At 34.5% G+C, this 21,799-nt stretch overlaps 2 protein-coding genes across 4 annotated transcripts in view; one reads left to right on the top strand and one right to left on the bottom strand.

Moving 5' to 3' along the window:
• The window catches only part of LOC111043708 (cholecystokinin receptor type A-like), a 221,049-nt gene that overhangs the window by 82,555 nt on the left and 116,695 nt on the right, over positions 1 to 21,799 (top strand). The gene's annotated exons all lie outside the window — the stretch shown is intronic.
• The window catches only part of LOC111043712 (luciferin sulfotransferase), an 82,759-nt gene continuing 70,771 nt past the window's right edge, over positions 9,812 to 21,799 (bottom strand). For all 3 annotated transcript variants that reach the window (XM_022328742.2, XM_022328741.2, XM_039424394.1), the window contains exons 4-8: positions 19,826 to 19,991; positions 17,244 to 17,364; positions 13,656 to 13,750; positions 12,377 to 12,583; positions 9,812 to 10,818 (exon numbers count right to left, since the gene is read on the bottom strand). In XM_022328742.2, coding sequence (XP_022184434.1) covers positions 10,714 to 10,818; positions 12,377 to 12,583; positions 13,656 to 13,750; positions 17,244 to 17,364; positions 19,826 to 19,991 — 694 coding nt within the window. In that variant the 3' untranslated portion in view covers positions 9,812 to 10,713. The remainder of the gene's footprint in view (positions 10,819 to 12,376; positions 12,584 to 13,655; positions 13,751 to 17,243; positions 17,365 to 19,825; positions 19,992 to 21,799) is intronic.

Here is a 21,799-nt window from a genome sequence, read left to right as displayed (position 1 = left end):
TACTTTCAATGTTACTTTTATATCCTGAAAAAGTACGAAGAAGTGAGTAAAATATTTTGTTGTTCAACGAACTTGATCTGTAAAAAGGTTCGAAGAGTGCGTGTTCAAAATTTGAAGCTGATCGATCAACTCTTTCTAATGTTATTGTAGTGCATTCAAACAAACAAGCAAACCAACAGACTGGCAACAACTTTGAACTTGAGTATAAAGTAAGAACTTGCTAGCTCTCGTTCAACAAATATTATTGAGAGAACAACGGGCGGTATTATCAAGTTGGGAGCACATAACTTGAAGGAGTCAAATTATTTCAGTCTAGGGGATTGAGTATTTTACAAGAGAGTGTGTTTCTGAGGGATATAGGCCTATAGTGAGAAAGTGAAGAAGTGAGGATTCAATTGAATTGCAGTTCTAGTTTTTTTGCACGGCCGGCCCTCTCTCACATTCAACCATCAACCTTCCAGTACGGTGCTACATTAACTATATTATACAATCCTACTCAGTGGAATGAGGGAATTCACAATATTACAAGCAAGAGTTGATAGTAATGAATATTATTGACACAAAAAAAATTACAAATCTAGGCATGGGAAAGTCAAATTCAAGATAGGTTGAAGATAATATGTCTGAAGCATTCTATGAAATAATAACAAAACCCTGAGGGGTTTTGAAGAAAGGAGAACATTAGCACACAACCGGGTAAGAGAGAGAGTGTATGAGTGTGTGTGTGTGTGTGTGTGTTTGTGTGAGACAGAGAGCGAGAGCGAAAGGCGCAGGAGTGATAGAGCGAGTGTGAGGGAGGGGGTGAGAGAGAGGGAGGGGGCGAGCGTGAGGGAGAATGAGAGAGTAAGCAATAGAACTAAAATAATAAGGTTGAGATAAGAGACAATGTCACGCAGGAGTATTGTCTAACGGTGGTGACACACACACTTCTACAGTCACTCTAAGTTATAAACAGAATATTTCAAAGAAAGTACAGTCTGTGCCAAAATTGAAACCAGTTTACTTCCAAGCTATTCTGACATAAGCGTCAAATGCAGATAGCGACAACTAGAGACTGTTTTCCAGGTAGAGAAATTAGTCACGGACTCGCCCCGCCAAAACAAGACACTTCTTTTTCAGCACAAGAACGATAAAACTAGCCACCGCCAAAACAAGACACTTCTTTTTCAGCACAAGAACGACAAAACTAGCCACCGCCAAAACAAGACACTTCTTTTTCAGCACAAGAACGATAAAACTAGCCACCGCCAAAACAAGACACTTCTTTTTCAGCACAAGAACGACAAAACTAGCCACCGCCAAAACAAGACACTTCTTTTTCAGCACAAGAACGATAAAACTAGCCACCGCCAAAACAAGACTGATTTTTAGTGCTAGGATGGATGTGTCTGACTTTGACGGTGGTGTATCCTGACATCGCCCCCACCTGATTCTACCTGCGAACACCCATCCTCTCTCATGTCGGAACCCTTTAGTTCTGAAAAGTATTGATCAGTATTGAAAAGTATTGAGAATCTGAAATCATACTTTGAATAGATGAGGTGGAGCTCCTGAATTTTTTACAAATATGGGACTTGTGGCAGTTGATAGAGCTTATCAATAACTATTTCAGGTATGAATTTGATCAAAATCGTTGGTGCCGTTTTCGAGAAAACCGCGAAAAACCCTTTTTTTTGACAACATTTTTGCCTTTTTAGCCGCCATCTTGAATTTCATTTGATCGAAATTGTTCGTGTTGGATCCTTATAGTGTAAGGACCTTAAGTTCCAAATTTCAAGTCATTTCGTCAATCAAGAGATGAAATATCGTGTACACAGATGCACATACACTCATATAAACACACACACACACACACACACACACACACACACACACACACACACACACACACACACACACACACACACACACACACACACACACACACACACACACACACACACACACACACACACACACACACACACACACACACACACACACACACACATACATACCAATACCCAAAAACCACTTTTTTGGACTCAGGGGACCTTGAAACGTATAGAAATTTAGAAATATGGGTACCTTTATTTTTTTTCGGAAAGCAATACTTTCCTTACATGGTATTGGGGAAGGAAAGTAAAAATATATTTCACTTTGGAATCTTAATAAATAGACGTATTAAAGTGTAATATTGGTAGGTATGTATATATAGTTGAATAGGCCTGCAACTGACTCGCTAATTGTATGTGTTCAAAGCCGGAGACACCTGATTCTACCTGCGAACACCCATCCTCTCTCATGTCGGAACCCTTTAGTTCTGAAAAGTATTGATCAGTATTGAAAAGTATTGAGAATCTGAAATCATACTTTGAATAGATGAGGTGGAGCTCCTGAATTTTTTACAAATATGGGACTTGTGGCAGTTGATAGAGCTTATCAATAACTATTTCAGGTATGAATTTGATCAAAATCGTTGGTGCCGTTTTCGAGAAAACCGCGAAAAACCCTTTTTTTTGACAACATTTTTGCCTTTTTAGCCGCCATCTTGAATTTCATTTGATCGAAATTGTTCGTGTTGGATCCTTATAGTGTAAGGACCTTAAGTTCCAAATTTCAAGTCATTTCGTCAATCAAGAGATGAAATATCGTTACACACACACACACACATACATACATACCAATACCCAAAAACCACTTTTACAAATATATTTCACTTTGGAATCTAAATAAATAGACGTATTAAAGTGTAATATTGGTAGGTATGTATATATAGTTGAATAGGCCTGCAACTGACTCGCTAATTGTATGTGTTCAAAGCCGGAGACACCTGATTCTACCTGCGAACACCCATCCTCTCTCATGTCGGAACCCTTTAGTTCTGAAAAGTATTGATCCCAAAAAGTGTTGGTCCCAAAGTTCCTAGCACCGTTTTCAACCAGCAAAGTGGCCATATGAAGGTCGAATAATTCCAGAGCACGAGGTGGGTCATTCCAGAATCACTGGAAATTATTGACTCTAACTCCCAAACGTTGACATGCACGTTTTGTGACTCAAGGAGAGTTCAATTTAATCTATTTTTCAAACTCTTGATGGTTAACTCTTGTCTGATTAATAGTAGTTATTGATTAATAAATTGAGGAGAAAATATTTATAATGTCACCAAAATTTGGCAAATGAGAAACGTAAAAATAAGACTGTATGAGTAAAGAGAAGCTACCTTCAATTACGTAATTAAAAAAAATTATTGAATAGTTTTCTAAGCCTTGTAGAAAGACTATGACGAAACTCACTGAGTTTGCTTTCAACCCATAAAAACATTGAATGCTTGGTTTTGACTAGGACTAATCTGTTTATATCAATGCTTATCAGATGCAGGTCAAAAATAAAGGCAGTCATTCTATTCTATTCTTACGGAATACATTTAAGCTGCGTTCACACCAAAGTTATAAACAAAATGTTCATTTCTCCGTCATTATAGATTTTATTAGATTGAAAGGATTTTGACAAACACATATGCACATAATGTGTATATGATAAGTTATGATCAATCTATAAGGACGGAAATATAAACTTTTTGTTGATAAATTTTGTGTAAACGCAGCTTTACAGTACTACAAATATAACACATATTACAGAACAAATAATAACTAGAAACAACAAACAAAGCTGCAATATTCCTGTCAATGTAAACACTGGAGGATCTACTTTGCCAAACTGAGATGAAAACACTCCAATCTCCCTGACGACTACATTTTTTTAATCACCTGCGTTGAAAAGCAGGCTTTTCTTTTCAAAGCAAATTCGTCAGACCATTCTTTCGAAGATTGCGTAGACAGGGATTATTCCTGTTTAATAATTCATGACCAAAAATTAAAAATCCAGCCGCACTCTATTTTCCAAGTAAGAGTGAAAGAGATTATAGTCAAAGTTGAGAAAAGTATTGAAGCTGGCTATATTGTGTGAAAATCTTCCAGTGATTCATGAACGGACGGACAATGGGAGAAGGATTCTAGCGGATATGCGAGTCTGTCTCCATTGGAACGTGAATTTCAGCTTCAACTGAGATTCAGACGAATTGAGCATTGTGAATGGAAATAGAAGCCACATTCGATATCCCGCATTACACCATAATACCACATATTTACACCATATCTCTCCAACAAAAACTCTCTCTGAATAACATTCAGCCCACAAACAAAATGATTGAAAACTTATTTTTCATTCAAAGAATTATTTCATCGTTTATTTATCTCATTTCAGTTATTTGTTTGAAAATACCATATAATTAATACACATAATACACTCTTTTCGCATATATATATAATTATAATTATATTTCATCATTATTTCAGGGCAATTATTTTTCACATCCCTTCACATGACAATGGGCCGTTGTTGACAAAAGCTTATTTGTTGGTAAATTAGTTTGGAGTCCTCGTTACATGATGTTTTCTGGCTGCATTATTGGTGTTTTGATATGTGAAATATCAGTATATTTGGAGCTCAGTTCTTGGTTCTGCTCATTGATCATCTATGCTCAAAATCTCCATTTCGATCTCCATACAAGCCACGAGGGAGTCTATACATGTACTTTGAAGTAATGGGAGAAAAAAGAGACATTTTGGTCTTCTGCTTTCTACATTCTTATTCAATTTATTCAATTTGAAGGTGTTTGATATTTCGAAATATTCTCCACATTATCAATCGACTGTAGGATTCCACGTAAAGTAGCCCTATTCCATCCGTAATAGGATAATTACATAAGAGTTTTTTACAGAGATTATTAAAATAATGAATTTGTCTTCTGATGTAAAGCATTATGAAAGAAGTGAGAAAAATATATCAGTATGGATATAAATAGAAACAATTCACGACAGGCTTACGGAATAGATTTTCATTACAATATGTATTGCATCCAAAATAAAAGTCACGGTGAATTCCATGAGTAGGCTGAGGAAAATGTCAGTGGACTGCTTCAAATTGCTCTTTCCTGGCTTTGATATTCTCTTACAGGTTGAACGCGACAGCATATTCATGTCTAAAACATCACAGCTGATCCGATTAGGAGCACTTTTCGAGCTCAAATATGAAATGCCGGCCGATTCATGCAGAAGTACAGGAGTAGTGCTGAAAATGAAAACTTAACATCCCTGGATTACGTAACGAACTGCTGATGAAGGGGGTTTTCATCTGAGTGACGCTCCAAAAATAGCCGAGTATTAAACTGGTTATAATATACAGATTAGCGTTATAGGGTTTTCAGAATTGACAATTTCCATGTCACGTAATATTCGATTGTTATGAACAAACTCTAGCATTTTGATTATAAAAAAAATAATTTGGCAAGGGTAGAAAAATGAAATTTCAGTTACGAGAGAAAACGGAAATTATCAATTATTATCGGTAAAGCCAGGGAAATAACACCTGTCATGCATGTCCGATGATTCTGTGGATTGATAGAGCATATTATCATGATGACTTGAATACTTGCCGCATCCAAGACCGTTGTCTATTTCGCTGTCCAACAATCGTCTCCTGTATATTCGTATTTGAAGTAGGATGCATGACAGCTGTGTGTGTCTGGCAGTAGCAGACATTCGAATGGCAACTACTTATAGCCAATTATTTTCTATTCGTTACTTCAAATTCGATAAATAGTTAGCTATTAGGAATAAACTCATTCTGGATACTATGAGACTGTTCTTATTATTTAATTATGATATCTACTTTATCATCATAATATGTCGTGACTTAAAAATAATATACTAGTTTATTCAATCATCATCTGACGTCCTCAATATAGGCATGACTGCCTGTTTCGGTCTCTGAAATAGCTTTTTGCAAATTAAAATTCATCCTCATAAGCCTGCTTAATTTTGAGACCATCTTTCCCTCTGTCTCGCAACGCCTCTCTTGCCTGCTGGTTTGTAATGGAGAGCTTTAACAGGGATTCTACCGGTTCTCATTCTATTAATGTGCTCTTTCTTTCATCTACTTCGATTTTTTCTCATGTCTTCATTAAGTGACTCAACCTCAAGCTTTTCTTGAATGCTCCCATTTCGGAGTTGAGCCAATCTTGCGCATCCCTTTACATTCCTTACAAAGAGCGTCTCAGCAGCTTGCATTCTGCTGATTTCTTTCCAATCTTTGATTCGATTCTATCTATCAACACTGGGATAGCTAAGGTATTGTTAGATTTTAGCTTTGTGACTTTCCAGTGTTGCGGGCCCCCTCGCAAGCATATTTTCGCAAATGGCTTGGATTTTGAAATTTTTTCACTACTTTGACGGATGATGTACCGTGTTTCAAAGTGTATTGGATTGTTTTACATAAAAAAGTCTTCGTATTTTGTTCATTGAAGCTTATGTCACATCCAACGATCAATATATTATAGCTTGCCATAGTTCGAAATCCCTTTAATGTTTTTCAAGCAATAGAGTAATACTAAATTAATAGAAGTTCACAAATTTCTTTCACTGTTTCCTTTTTTGATAATTCTGATTGTAGAGTCCTTCAAAAACATAATATTTGATGAGAAAAATCTATGGTGAAGTCTTCTTCATATTCAGCCGCTAGTTCCATTGATTTGAGGTTTAATTCTTCATCTGTAGCCGATGATACAGATGATACAGCCGATGATACGAAAACTTGGGATTAAGAACACAAAAAATTCTACTTACATCATTCATTCCCTCTTGATTTTATTTGATTTATGACAATATTCAAAGTCCCATAATACACTACTGTTCTGAAATAGAGATCAGGATATGACAAGCAATCTTCTGCTAGTTAGTTCATCCAACATGTTTTTTAACTTTTTGGCGTCTCTTGTCTTTGAACTTGATTTCAACCCCCCACTCTTGAGCAATGGCCGTTGGTGTCACAACTGCTGCATCGAAGTAATTCCTAATATTCACTAGCACACTTTTTGTGTCATTCAATAACTTAGTAGCCCTCTGCCGGCCCATGTCTTCTCTTTTTTGAATTTCTTTGAGACAATTGGGGTCTTGCAGGCCCAATTCTCGTTAGTTTCCTCTTATCATTTCCAGTTTTCCCTGGCTCTCGGGGCCCCCCTGTATTGCGGGCCTGGCTGTTACGCTTCTGCGACTCTCCTTACTCAATTTTCAAGGTCTTGTTCTACAAATATATTGGAATTTTTCGAGCTTATTGATAAATCATTGATCTTTTTCATAGGTGAGAGTATATTCAAAGAGTTAAGGCCGAAACTTGCTTCAAGATTGAAACTCCAACCAGAACTGTTTTTGTTAGACCAGGCCATTTTTCTTTGAAAACCATAACCTTTGTCTTTGTAGCTGAAATTCAATGGTCATATATTCCTACACATATTTTTGTTGATAATTGATATATGGACTGTGCAGGTCGACTTCTGTTTCCTGAAGGACTTTGTAATCGAAAAATGAGTCTATTCACAAAACACTCATTTCCAATCATTATTCCCGCATTTAGCTTCTCTCTCCATTTTTAAAAACTTCATCTGAATACAAATTGAACAGAGTTCATTCAATGAAAATACACCCACAGAGATCAACACAATATCATGTTTTGGACTCATATCAGGAGACTTTGAAATGTATAGAAAATATTAAATTTAATTAGGGTACCTTATTTTTTGTAAAGCAATACTTTCCTCACCTATGGTTGTAGGTAGGGCATGGAAAGTGAAAAAAGTATAATAATATTAATCCAGCTACTAACTCTAATGATGCATACTAAGATTGAAGCATATTTTATTCAAACATATTTCCTGAGGGACCAAGTAATGGTAATACAAGGAGGATGTTTGCTCAAGTTCTTCAAGAAATTGTACTGAATATAAACTGCAATCTGAATGGATCCAAGTGAATTTGTTGCATCCAACCGGTGATGTCGTAATGTGGTGATGTGGTGAGTGTGGTTGCAATGCAATCACAATGTCAAGCTATACGAGAACCTGATTGGTGATCCTGGCAGCTAAGGATTGTCGGCCCTTGAAACCAGAACCCTTGGTTTGAGATTCACCATAGTTGAAGGTATTTGCAGACGCGTGGTTTACAATGTTCGTGTATACGAATGATGTAATACAATGTATCCTCTAGTGGAGCATCAGTCTCAATCTGAAGAACTGGAGAGAATCTCTCGATAATCAATCAGTATCTAATTTGAATGGAAAATTGAGTCTTGTGATAAGAACAATCAATTGATAAATGATGATGATCGCAGTAGTCCGTCTCGCTTTGTTTGACTGTGTATCCAATTCCAACTTTGTGGCTACGTGTTTACCAGAAAACGCAAAAATAAAGTTGATTTTATGTTAAGATTCGAGATAAATCAACACTTAAAGTACTTACGTGATTAATTATTACAAAAATCTAATATATTGGCTGTTCTCAAAAAAACATTTTTGAAATAAATGTTTATTTATAATACGATATTTTTTCAAGATTAAGAAGTTCTAGCTCTGCATAACTAACTTTAACAAAAAATCTAAATTATCATGATGCATCGGTAAATAATAAAAAACACGGCATCACCGGTGGATGCAATAAATTTGATCGGATTCATTCAGTTTGCAGTATGAATTATTCATAATCGAGATGTACCTACACTATGACAGTACCTGGATTAATTATTGTTATATTCATCATTCATCATTCATTCATTCATTGATTCATTGATTCATTCATTGATTCATTCATTCATTCATCCATTTATTCATTCATTCATTCATTTATTCATTGATTGATTAATTGATTCATTCATTCATTAATATAATACTTACATGAAATCTGTTAAATAGAGAAGCTTTCCCAGTTACAAAACTAGGCTATACTGAATGAACACAATTTATTGATCACTTGTTCAGTTGTTCCTTTAAGGCTACTTCCATGTTGCATGTAACGTGATTATATTAACATTTGTGAGATAGTTTTTGTGATGTGTAAATATTTTACATTTTTGAATTGAAATCAGTAATATCCTCCGATGCGGTCACGAGTAATTATGCTAATGGATCAATGGAATCTTCTATTGAACTGAATTCAAAATATTTCATTATCCTTTTGACCAAGAACCAAGTGATGTTGTGTTGGTTCATTCCGAAAAGACGAGCACAGTTAGTCAAGAAACAGTTTTGTAGTCTGCATTACTTATTTTTGGCTTGTGCTTCAAAAATCACTCCTTGTGATTGGAATTCATGGCCAATCATTACTTTTTTCAGACAGTATGGATTTATTCAAATAAAAATCTTCCTAATGAGATCACGAATTAGAGAATAACAAATTTTTAATATTAGATTGCTTAGTATTTGTGATTATACTATAGAGTATTCAAATCAGCTTGAAAATTGAAGAATTTCCCACCTCAAAAACTATTATAAGTAACTTTTCAAAGAAGCCAATTCCTTGAAAGCTTTTAAAAAGAACTTGAGAAGGGATGAAGGAGGAAAGGTCCCTAGAGTTAGCTTTAAGCTCAGACTCAGACGGTAACTACTCAAGAGGCTAGTAACTAACGCATTCGAAAGAGTGTTGCCGCAAAACTTTCCTATACAAAAAGTTTCAAGACCCACAAGTGGAAAGTATATTGAGCAATCAAACATGAGAAGCTCAATATCAATTGAAAATAAATCTCTATTCGTTTTTTCTTCTACTAACGCCTTTTAGGTTTGGATTAATCTGAAGCTTATGTAGTTTGTTTGACTATAAGCAATTAAAACCTGAGAGACTCATATTTCATTTTACTGCCATGCTTGTGGTTCATTACGTGAATGAATAAATTAGGATACTGATAAGTTCGGAACGAATGATTTTGGATGAAATGATAATGGATGTATTGAGCTATCTATTTAATAAATTATAATCACAAACATGAATCTGAGTGGATACATGATGCACATAGAATTTTCAATAGATAACATGGATCTAGGCATATCACAATGTGCTTTTTTGAATGAGACTTTAAGTACAACAGAAATTACAATGTGTATCTTATAATATGGAAGGTATGCTATTTTCAAAGCAGTTTATCCCAGTAAACTAGGATAAGTCTTGATAACAACTATAAATAACTAGCGTTGCTGATTTCCGGTAACTGGTCCGGAGTTTAGTAATCATTTTCATCATTTCCGTCATAAATCTCAACCTGAAAGTCATATTCGAGTATCATATTCATTTAACTGCAACATTTCAGCACTGGGCCGATTACGGAATAGATTTTTTGGATACTTCTCAGGCTCCATTCGGGGCTAGTCCCGTTATCACTTACTAATGGATGAATCAGTGTGAAAGCGAGTGATCAATTCTCCTTCACAAAGGGAACATTCAATTGATTCAATAGATGAACATTACCAAAGTACTCCAATAGGGGCCATTGGGGAGACCGCTGGTGCAGAAAGATAGGAATTATTAGAACTACGCCCAAAAATTTGACTTGAATATGTGTCTTGCAAGCTGGACGACGAAAAGGAAAAAATACGAGATACCGGATCAGTTACCGTAGATCAGTACCCTTAAATCAATTTTTCCTTGCAAAAGTTTACAAATAAAAAATATAGATGAGTAGTATACAAAATCATAGAATGGAACATTGGGTTGCCTGGCATTTCCAATACAATCAATAATAATAATAATTTCCAATCAATAATAATCATAATCATCAGTATTATGAAATGATCTGCAATGGGTATGGAAGAGCAGTGAGCATGGCACCAGGGAGTCCCATGTAAAGTTCCAATCACATAATCTCATTTTGAAGAATTGTTCCATATAATTTCTCTCTAGTCCAGTCATCAAAGCGTTCAACGAGTTTCTCCGGCATTTCGTTCTTGTAACCGCCAACCTTCAACAAAATGGAAAAACTTAGTATCTATAAGGAGAAATAGTGAAACAAACAATGAAAAAGGTCAAATCACGCTTAGTTTACCGTGCTATAGAGGAATCATGAGACTGAATGTGCTACATTGTAATGAGTGACTGGAAATAAACCTTTGAAACTCATATGATCCATTCAAAAAAGTTGTAGGATACCTCCTTTTTCCAATCAGTTTAGTTCCAGCTCTCCATTATCAATCATTATCAATTATCATTTGGGAACATTCACAATAGGATCAATACAACAATCAAATAAATAAATGGATAGCTAAACGTGTAGCGAGGTGTATGTGTGGTTCAAGTGGTATAAAGGTACTCCGTTATATTTATATACTATAAGTTACTATCAATATTCAATTTGTCTTCACAAAAGAGGAAGTAAGGGGTAAAGAGGTGATCGAACCCGGGAGCAATCTCTAATGTACATACGAACTTTTAGTGATAAAATTTATAATTTTTTCACAGCTATTTGGTTCGGTTGTTATTATATATATCATTATGGAAGTCTTCAGGCCAATCAAGAGCGTTTCCAGATGATCCGAATTGAGTGTTACAAGTCAATTGTGCTGGTAATTATTCTGGTAGTTATCTGGTTATTCTATTACTATTTTTTTTCATTTATTACAATATTACAAGAAGTAACATTACTCATGTGCAAGCTCTTTCGAGCATGACCGCAATATGAATTACAAATTACACATGATACTGAATAAAAAAATACAGAATTCGATAAGAAATGTTTGAACATCAGAAATTTTCCCTTTCTTAAATTCCAACAGACAATAATATTAATTAAACATATGGAAGTACTTGATAAATAATCTAAAAATACAGGGACAGTAAATTAGCTATGGAAGTGAAGTCTATATACACACTATATGAGAAACAAAAAACAAAACACACAATAATGTTTTACATGCTCTCGACATACAATTGGAAAAAGTTTATATTTTAGAAATTGGAGAATTTAATAGTTAAATTGTATGAGGAAGGGAGAATTGTAAGTGAATGTATAAAATAATGAAATAATACATGGATTTGAAGAGCATTATGATGCTCTATAAGCTCATAGTTAGCACGGATTTTTTCAATTATTCGTTAAAAAGTTATCATGCCAAAACGATGAAAAAATTGGAGCCGAATGGGTTTTTCTTCAAAATGTGACACCTTCGAGAGCTCATACCTAGAAAACTGAAAGAAATATGGGAAAAATTATCACATAAAACTTGTAGGCTAATTTGTAAGATTTAATTTTGTACTTCATAATAATTTCTGATAGACGCATATTGTTGAAGATATATGCAAAAAACATAATAATATATATGGTACTTTCAAACCACTTCCACCCCCTTAGCACAGGGAGGACTTTTAATATGCTAAGAGCTGTGGGGTCAAAAATTGTGTTCCAAATTTTTCCCTCTATAATCTTTCGTTGACTGGACTATGACTCTCCAATTGTTTATTATTCGTGAATGAGTTGAGTGTCGTAGAAAATTATAAATGATCGAGTTCAAGTGAGTGCTCACCTCTCCTTTCCTTATAAAAGTCAACTCAGGATCTTCAGCCGGCATTTCGTGTTTCTCTTTCACTTCTTTGATGAACTCTTCGCCGTTTATGGCCGAATTCACCTTCATTTCTTTGAAGCTGAGATGGTGCGCCAATTTTGAAACCTGCTCGTCTGTTAGATCTTTCTCAAGGAACTTGGCGGTACGTCTTATTACGCCTGGTAGATCCTGCAAAATCGAGGGAACAGTATCTGTAATTATATACTAATTGCTATCTTTTTGCTCTCTCGTTGCTCTTGAATGCTTTCACAAAAATTATCTTGGAACTGGGATTTGTAAAATGGAATCTGATTCTAACCATTCATAGTTTCATATCAATTAATGCAAAAATATATAAAACACTTTTCTTCATGAATCCTAGTGTTTTGCAATTCTGAATATTTTATATGCTGTACCTGAAATCCCAATAATAAAGCTAAATTAGTGAACATTCATGAATAGATTTTCTAATAGCTTCGCAAATACCTATCAAGTACCTATTTGAGGAAATTTTACGCCCAATTAATATAAATGATTACTAGAAAATGAATTATTAAAAATGGTATTGAGATTTTGCTTCAAAATCCATTCTTTTCTCCAATAATTTGTTGGATGAGAATTGATATTACGGATTTTTCTCCATAATTGAGAAACACAGTTTTATTTTTGTCACATCCACATTTATTAGACTTTTACACAGGACTGCAGTTTCGTGTTGAAACCAACACATCTTCAGTACGAAACTGCAGTCATGTGTAAAAGTCTAATAAATGTGGATGTGACAAAAAAATGTGTTTTTTCAACTCCAATAATATTATTTCCTTGTTATTCACCTTCTTTCTAATACTCGGACTAATATCTATTTCAGTTCATATATGATCTAACACATTCCTTCATTTATCTATTCCATTCATTCATTGTTTATTTCAATTAATTACTCTGTATCTTGTTTTCAGTTTTGTCCTGAAACTCAATATTATATTGATTATTTCATTTCAATTTCCATGTATTGCTTTTCAAATTGCATGCTCAATGTGTGTTATAAGGGCATTAATGAGATTAAGTTCCTGTGGCCCTCAAATATGTATATTGTCAAATAAATAAATATTTCGATACGAATCCGCTCTAAAATCAACATCAGCCTCTCATTTCAACATTTCTTAGCCTGTTATGCTGAAAGTGGAATGACATTCTAGTTCCAGTTCAGGAACTATCTATTAAAGTTAATGAAATACGATTAACAAATAATTAAATATCTTACCCTCTTCATTTCTTCGTAGGAGTTAATGAGGACGTGTGGTTCATTTTCCAGTTTCTTGTATTCTATTACATGATCCCAGAAAGGACTGTACACGACTGTAAAAAATCATTCCTTTATTATTTCCACGTTTGAAGCAATAATGTATTATTTGGTTCACGGCAATGATTATAGAATCGCTCAATCGGAATAATTGCAATTTGTCATTCGATTATTTTCTATCCCGTACAATGAAACACGTTTCTCTCTACCACTGTTTCATCCTTTATGATACTGAAAGTTTCACACTCTGATGATTCTAAAATGGTAGAGAAGAATATCTTTTGTGAGGAAATTTTCTAAATTCTACTCGAACTTGAATGACACTATTTAAAGGCACTATTATCAATGCCAACTATTATTTATCAATATATTGTAGGAGAGAACTCCTAACCAAGGTTGCTTTGAACAATCGCCCTAATGAATCCAATTTGGTTAGTCAGGTGCTCCTGGTATTTGGGAGAGAATAGAGACTATCCAATCTTCAAACAATCTTGTACAAATGGAATGAGTACTGCGAATCAACCATCAAATGTCAACTAGCATGTTCAAAGCTCTGATGCTAAATAGAATGGAATTTGATTATCACGTAACAATCAGTTCAGTGAATAGATGAAAGACCTAATCTGTGTTCCTTTGTTTGCGCATGTTAGAGAGGTGATGACTGTGCACGAGATTAAATTTTTGTAATCTGTTCTATACCCTCCTGGAGAACATTTTTTCTTTTACAATGTTGAAGGGTTCTTGAATTTTATTGTTATGGTTCGACATTGTGGGGTACTATTGAATCCTCCTCTTCAAAAATTTCTTAACAAAATTACCTAAACTAATAACATATTATATTGTTTCAATAATAACATATTGAAATTTGGAATGATCATTATGTCGCGTTAAGAAGTGGGACTTCTGTATTTGGTGTGTGGCCACACAATATGTTGAATACGTTAAAAACACAGTGTTAAAAATGGATTCTAAAAATCCGAAAGCGCTCCACAGTAAGTACTAGTTTTAATAACTAATATTCAAAGATATTAGGCTGTAGTGTCGTTAGAATAGTTCACAAAAGAACGTTACAATATTTTACAGCATCACAATATGTTAAAAAACATATCCAAAGTTATTCAATGTGTGCATGTATAACAGGTCTGCAATATTATTTTTCCCCCACCTACTGTCTAAAGTACTTACTTTACTCCCTGAAACATAATACTCAAGTGTCACTTTTTCGCTCTCAGTAGTAAAAAACAGAAAAACTCCCCAGGGAGGAAGAGTGACTTCATTTAAATAACATGGGAAGCATCTCTATTTTTTAAAACTTACATTGTAATAGGTAAGAAGATCTAAGCTCAAATGAGGAAGCATATAGAGTAGTCAGTCATTGAGGCAACTAAATTCAATACTCAACCAGATTTGATCAAAATATGAAATATATGTTTGTATACTAAAATTATTAGACTACAAAGTTCATATCACTATACTAAAAAATGTATAAATACTTTTTAATATTCCAAGCTATTCAAAATACCAGCCAACGAATATTCCTTAATATTAACTAATCAAATTTGAAACGGGAAGTTCATCATAGCTGTAGCTGTGGCGGCCATTGTTGTTACAACTTTTGCCGACAGATAGCGCTGTTGGTGGAGAACTGTGATTACAAGCCAGTTGTTTCTGTTTACTTTTTAGATTATGTTGTAACACATTGTTTGGTCACGTAGGTTTTTAAAAATTATTTTATTTGCAGTTTTTATAAAAATGTAGGTGGAGAAAAAATGTTGTGTATATCACGAGTGGAAAATGTTTTTTCTCCCTCAGGAGAATTGTTGCCCTAGGCTGCGCCTCGGGCTTCAAACTTTTCCCTCAGGGAGAAAAAACATCACTTTTCACTCTAGATATTCAAGTAACTATCTCTTTCAACTCCTGTCTAAAGTGCTTACTTCACTCCCTGGAACATTATACTAAAGTGTCACTTTTTCACTCTTGGGGAGAAAAACAGGAAAACTCCCTAGAGCATAAAAGTAACTCCATTTAAATAACATGGGAAGCATCTCTATTTTAAAAACGTACATTTGAAATAAGTTAGAAGGTCTAAGCTCAGATGAGGAAGCTTATAGATTAGTCATTAAACCAACTAAATTCAATACCTCAACCAGACATTTGATCAATTTATGAAATTTATGTTTGTATGCTTAAATTATCACAAACTTCATATCACTATACTAAAAAAATGTATAATTTTTTTTCTTATTCCATGTTATTCAAAATACCAGCCAACGAATATTCCTCATCAACTAATCAAATTTGAAACGGGAACTTCATCATAGTTGTAGTTGTGGCGGCCATTGTTGTTACAACTTTTGCCGACAGATAGCGCTGTCAGCGGAGAACTGTGATTACAAGCCAGCTGTTTCTGTTAACTTGTTAGATTATGTTGTAACACATTGTTTGGTCACGTACGTTTTAAAAAATGATTTTATTTGCAGTTTTTATAAAAATGTAGGTGGAAGAAAAATGTTGTGTATATCACGAGTGAAAAATGTTTTTTCTCCCTCAGGAAAATTGTTGCCCTCGGCTTTGCCTCGGGCTTCAAACTTTCCCCTCAGGAGAAAAACATCACTTTTCACACTAGATATACAAATAACTATTGTGTGCGATGATGTACATGTAATCATGTCGTTTTGCCAAGAGCAACGATTCTTCCTTCTTGAACAGTATTGTACCAGCATTCAACGCCTCCAGATATTCTCCTGTCGGGTTATTGCAAGGGGTTTACTAAATAGACCATATATTCTGAATAAACTTGAAATGAAAATTACAACTGAGATTAGCAACATCAGTTTAGGGATAATTTTTATAAGCATCAACAAGTAAAGTTTGGTAAATCAAATAATGAACAAGGTGGCCATTTTGAACTCAATTATGAAATGTTTTTAATAATTATTATGAGAATAAATAATGAATGTGAGTCTATTAGTTACCACCTGAATTGGACAACTCGCTCAGAGCTGTTTGATTGATCTTTGGAATACATGGTTGTTGAAAATTATGGAAACATCCTTATATTTCTTCTACTTAATTTGACTACTAACTTCTTCTACTTCTACGATAATTTGACAGTAGGCTTCATTTATTTACACTACTTCTGTCGCTCAAAAATTTTTGTCCGCCATCTTGGATTCTTGGCCTTGAGTCAAAAGTGAGAACTCGCTAACGCTCGTTCAATTATGTTTATGCAATTTACAACAAAAACATTTTATGACATAAGTTTAGAATGTCTGCCTTGTCTGCCGTTTATCAATAAGCAAAAAATAGCCTTATCACACTTGCCTATATCACACATATACCTAAACTAATAATATACAGACATGTTCATTTTGATGACGTGTGCTACCTAATGAAATCTCTATAGTTCAGGGAAAAACATCTAGAACAAGGAACTTTTTCAAAATAGTACAGACTCAGCTGACTATTCGAGAAAAAAATTCGTTAAACTTCGAAAGCTTCAATTAGAATAAAATAAGTGAGTTCGATGGAGAAATGGTTAATACTCACGTTTATCTTTCAGAAATCCCTCCATGAACGTATCATAGCTGCCAGTGTAACCATTCCATAAACGATGGTGGTGATAGTATGAAGTTGCTGCATCTTTAGGATCTCTTGTCACATAGATTATCTGTTGATAGAAACAAGAAATTGTAAAGAACTAGTAGAATCATTCTAGTAGAGCAGGCAGCACTATTCTATTTCTTTGACCAACAATTTCAACTGGGGAGATAATAAATTATTACATACGAGTTGGTGTAAGAAGCGCTCCACAAGGATCAGTATAATAAGGATACACAAAAAAGGTAGAAAAATAATAGTTTCAAATTTATATGCTGAAAATAAAAAGTATTATCATATCAAATCAACTTGGCAACAGTAGAATTTAGAATAAGGAAATTAATTGAATAGAATATAATTTTTTTATTATTCCATGAAAATCACTGCAAGTGAATGAATCAAGACTTTAATCTCCATTCAAGTGGGAAATTTCCAGCCAAAAGTGACTGTGGCTGGATTCAAGCCCACAATCTCTCTCATTCACAAGTCCTGCGCGTTAGCCTACTGCAGGACTACCTCTCCGTCTCGACTTCACTCGCCGAGGAACATTTCGCTGATCTGTTTGAAATTTTATCTTTACGTAAATTTTCTATCACGTTGAATAAATCAATTTAAATTTCTGAAATCACAATCAAGTGAATAATGAGAATAAAAAGTGCCTATAAACGTCAGAATCAATAAATTCGGAATCTTTATGCATAATTTCTAACTAATTAGTAGTTCAGTAGTATAGGTAGTTCAGAAGTGAACTATTTAATTTGGTAGTTTAGAGGTGATGCATACCGTGCAAGAGCCAGCTCCTTCCTCCATGAATAAGAAGATTATAATAGCCAGTGATGTTTTCAATTCGCCGATAAGATTAATCTATTCTTTACTCAATGTAAGTGGCATTATGGAACAATACTATCTCAGGTCATTAATACACATTATTATTCCGAAAAAATTGCATATTATGATATTTCATGCATTTGATATCTCTGGAAATTGCTCAGACCGAGCGTTTTTCAGATTTCTCTGCAACTGTCATGCCAAGTCGACTAAATCCCTATTAGTTTGATATTTATTTTTTGGAGTCAGGCAAGGAGAACTTTCTTCTCTATAAGAGTCGTCATTTCATATCTTTTCAGATCTGGAATAAAGGTAAATACTCGCACTAACAAGAAGCAAACAAGTTTGGAGATTCTCAGTGGAAATCTCAACCATTAACATCTTTAGATCACTGAGAAAACTGAATAAAGTTCATGTTTCTTCTATTCCTTTGCTACTTGGTTTTGGCTTGATAATGAGGCAAACACAACATTAATAAAGGTGAATTTCTCATCTGTATGCTTTCGTGGTCTACTACAGTCTTAAAAAGTATATATTTTTTTATAATGATTACATATTACCTTGCATACTGGCATAATATATTCAGATCCCTTATTATCCACTCCTTCAACAACTATATTATTTTCATTTAACTTCTCTCTCGATTCCAATGTATGAATGTGAAATATTATATTCATAATTCTGGGAATTACAGCCAGAAGATTGCTCGATGGAAAAAAGTTCAACGAATGGTGTTGATATATGCATTATTTATCACGATTATTAAAAAAAAATAGTTTTTTTGATATATTGTCAATTATAGAATACGGTTCATGTTGTGAGAGTGGAGAAGAATAATAAGCAATCTCTTCTCTGACTGAAAAGGAAGAAGCCTACAGATCTCGTTTAAATGTAGTAAGAGTAATAATAATAATAATATCGTGTGACCTGGCTGGCTCAGGTCTGGTGTCAGAGTTTTCAGGTCGCAACTGATCAATTTCAGGGCCTCTGACATGACCTAACGACTGCTTTTTAGGCAGCCGGGACCGACGGTTAACGTGTCCATCCGAAACACGGGAGTGGCCCGAGAAAATATCTTGCCCGGGCTGGGATTCGAACCCGGGCCTTTGGATTACAAAGCCAGCATCTAATCCACTCGACTACGGCCACTCCAGTAAGAGTGATTCTGAAAGAAACAGTGCATGGGCATTGCTCACTTAGACTGTGAAGGAGTGAATACCCCTTCAATGTCAAACTTTTACGTATTAATTTAACATAGAATTGAACTGTTCATTAACCAAAGTGTTAGATTGCAGTCAAATTACAATAAAAAAAAACTTTCCATACATACATATGCGAAGACACTCATACCATATCATCACTTTCCTATTCTCTCAGTTGTAGTAAGCTTATTATTCCTTGTCTAATAGAAGGAACATTCCTCGAGTTATGATAATCCTATACTGTATATTTATATTATATTTACGAGTAGATTTACTCGTATAGTACAATAATTTGATAGTTGTATCAGACATCAAGTATCATACATTAATGGAAGAAACCGCTATATAATTCTATCTTTTTTTCCCAATACTGCAAACAAGGTCACAACATGACTAAAACAACATTTTTGACGAAAAAAAAACATTCTGCTATGGAAGCAAAAATTGAATTTGTTATTTTCCTTAATTATGTGAAATATTAAATTGATGTGAATTTCTCACCTTGGGCTTCTTTATCCAGATTTCTTGAGGAAGGAGCTTAGTTGTTAGATGAGTTTTGATGAACCTTGGTGAGGGGAGTTCCTCAGTGAATGTGATGGTATCGGCGCCCAGCACATTCTCATCATCTTCTTCACCCTCAATCTCCTGTGAAATGATACTCACAGCCCTGGAAAAAATGAAAAGAAAATTCACTACGAATTTGAAATTTGAAAAATTATCACTTTGATCTCGATTCTGGCGAGTGAATTACACAACCAATAATAATTATTATTTGCTGACATGAATAATTTATCAAGCTATCTGTGATATTCATACATTCATTTTTTGAATGTATGTGAGATCTAATTTATTGTATGTATCTTAGCTTAGATTGTAGTTGAGTTTCTATTGATATTTATAGCATACATCTTGTAGCAAAGTTTTCTCAAAGTGTCTCAGTAAGCTCAATATTGTGTTTTTCTCATGCATCATTCGATGGGTCCCATGTTGTCGACTAGAAAAACTGTGGAAGCTTCTCATTTGCTTATTCAAAGATTTCCTCTATTAGATAACAATAATTATTGTGAATACATTGTAATTGATCAGTTGAGTAACATTCACAAAATATTATTAGGTTGTGATATTATTTCGTCCTCGCAGTCTTACTGACAGCTGACAGGTGAGTTCTGAAAACTACTGGATCAGTAGGATCTATTGTTTTTGATGATCGTAATGTCATATTGATTAATTCCATGAACAATATTTTTAATAGTTGATATTTAATTTCTGAAGAAAAACATCCCCAAACATCGCTATCATTTTTCAGGTTTGAGCTCGTTCAAGTACTTCACCTTGAATTATTACTATCTAAAGTTCAACTATATGAATGTGAGCTAATTTCAAGAGCATCTTCCCGTGAACCTGAACCCCAAGTTCAATATTTGAGGATTGAGTCGCACGCTCTAGTCACTAAGAGCGTAATTTCCTTATTATATGCTCTTGTTTTGAAGTTGGCAGAGGCTTCTGGCAGTTGAGAAGCAGATTTCGGGCTTGTCATTTTGAGTTCATGTGATAATGGCAACTTGCTTATTAGCCCAAGTTCCTCGTCAAATGAGCTTTTACTCTCGCAATCCACAGCTCCTTGTAGCTCAGCTATTCAATTATAACGGAAAGTCCCAAGGGAACTAATATAAAAAATATAAGTGTTTCATGTTTACATGGGGGCGAGCTCTCTCAATTGCGGATTCACTTTTTTCTTTTAAGAATCTTGTTCAAATAACATCAATGAGATGTTACTGCGCAAAACAATTGGCCAAAATTTCCAAATTAATTACTGTGCTACAAATTACTAGCTTTATGTACAACGATTGATTTTTTGAATATAAATTGATAAGAATAATGATCTAAATAAATGATGGAATGATTTGGATGAACAGTGAGAAATATATTGGGAAATTACGCTATACACTTGCAAGGGAACTATCGCATTTATAGGAGTCCATATAGCCTGGAACGATTCCCATCTGCAATTCACGATAGGATTAGAAAATAAATTCTATTAAGATATACATGCAGTCTCACACTTTACAAATTGGATGGAATGAGGTCAGAAATTCGTTAGTGTTGAAGAGGCTGGCGGCAATTTATCGCAGTGAAAGGGTTGGTGTCCGAATGTTCTCACTAGGATTTTTCTAAGATTTATCATCAAAGTTATTTTTCTAAGTGGAGTTGATATTTGTGAAACAGGTAACCAGTACAATAGAGGCTCAGTCAAATAGAAACGGTTGACAAGGATGAAGGCTCACCCATCATATCTATTTATCTGTCAGACATAGGTGAAAAGAGTAGCGCCCGCATCTATCAAAGATCAAACATGTAACAAAGGCTTAACAAACATGTAACAGAACCAAGCAGCCAACTACCTATCTTAAATCATAATACCCATATCAACAAGAAATTTTCTAAAAAAGTATGGAAATTATGAAGCTGAAAAAA

This window comes from Nilaparvata lugens, chromosome 3, assembly GCF_014356525.2.
Source record: "Nilaparvata lugens isolate BPH chromosome 3, ASM1435652v1, whole genome shotgun sequence".
Classification (NCBI taxonomy): Eukaryota; Metazoa; Arthropoda; class Insecta; order Hemiptera; family Delphacidae; genus Nilaparvata; species Nilaparvata lugens.
Note: the sequence above shows the minus strand (reverse complement) of the source record. Positions and strands in the feature narration are given on the sequence as shown.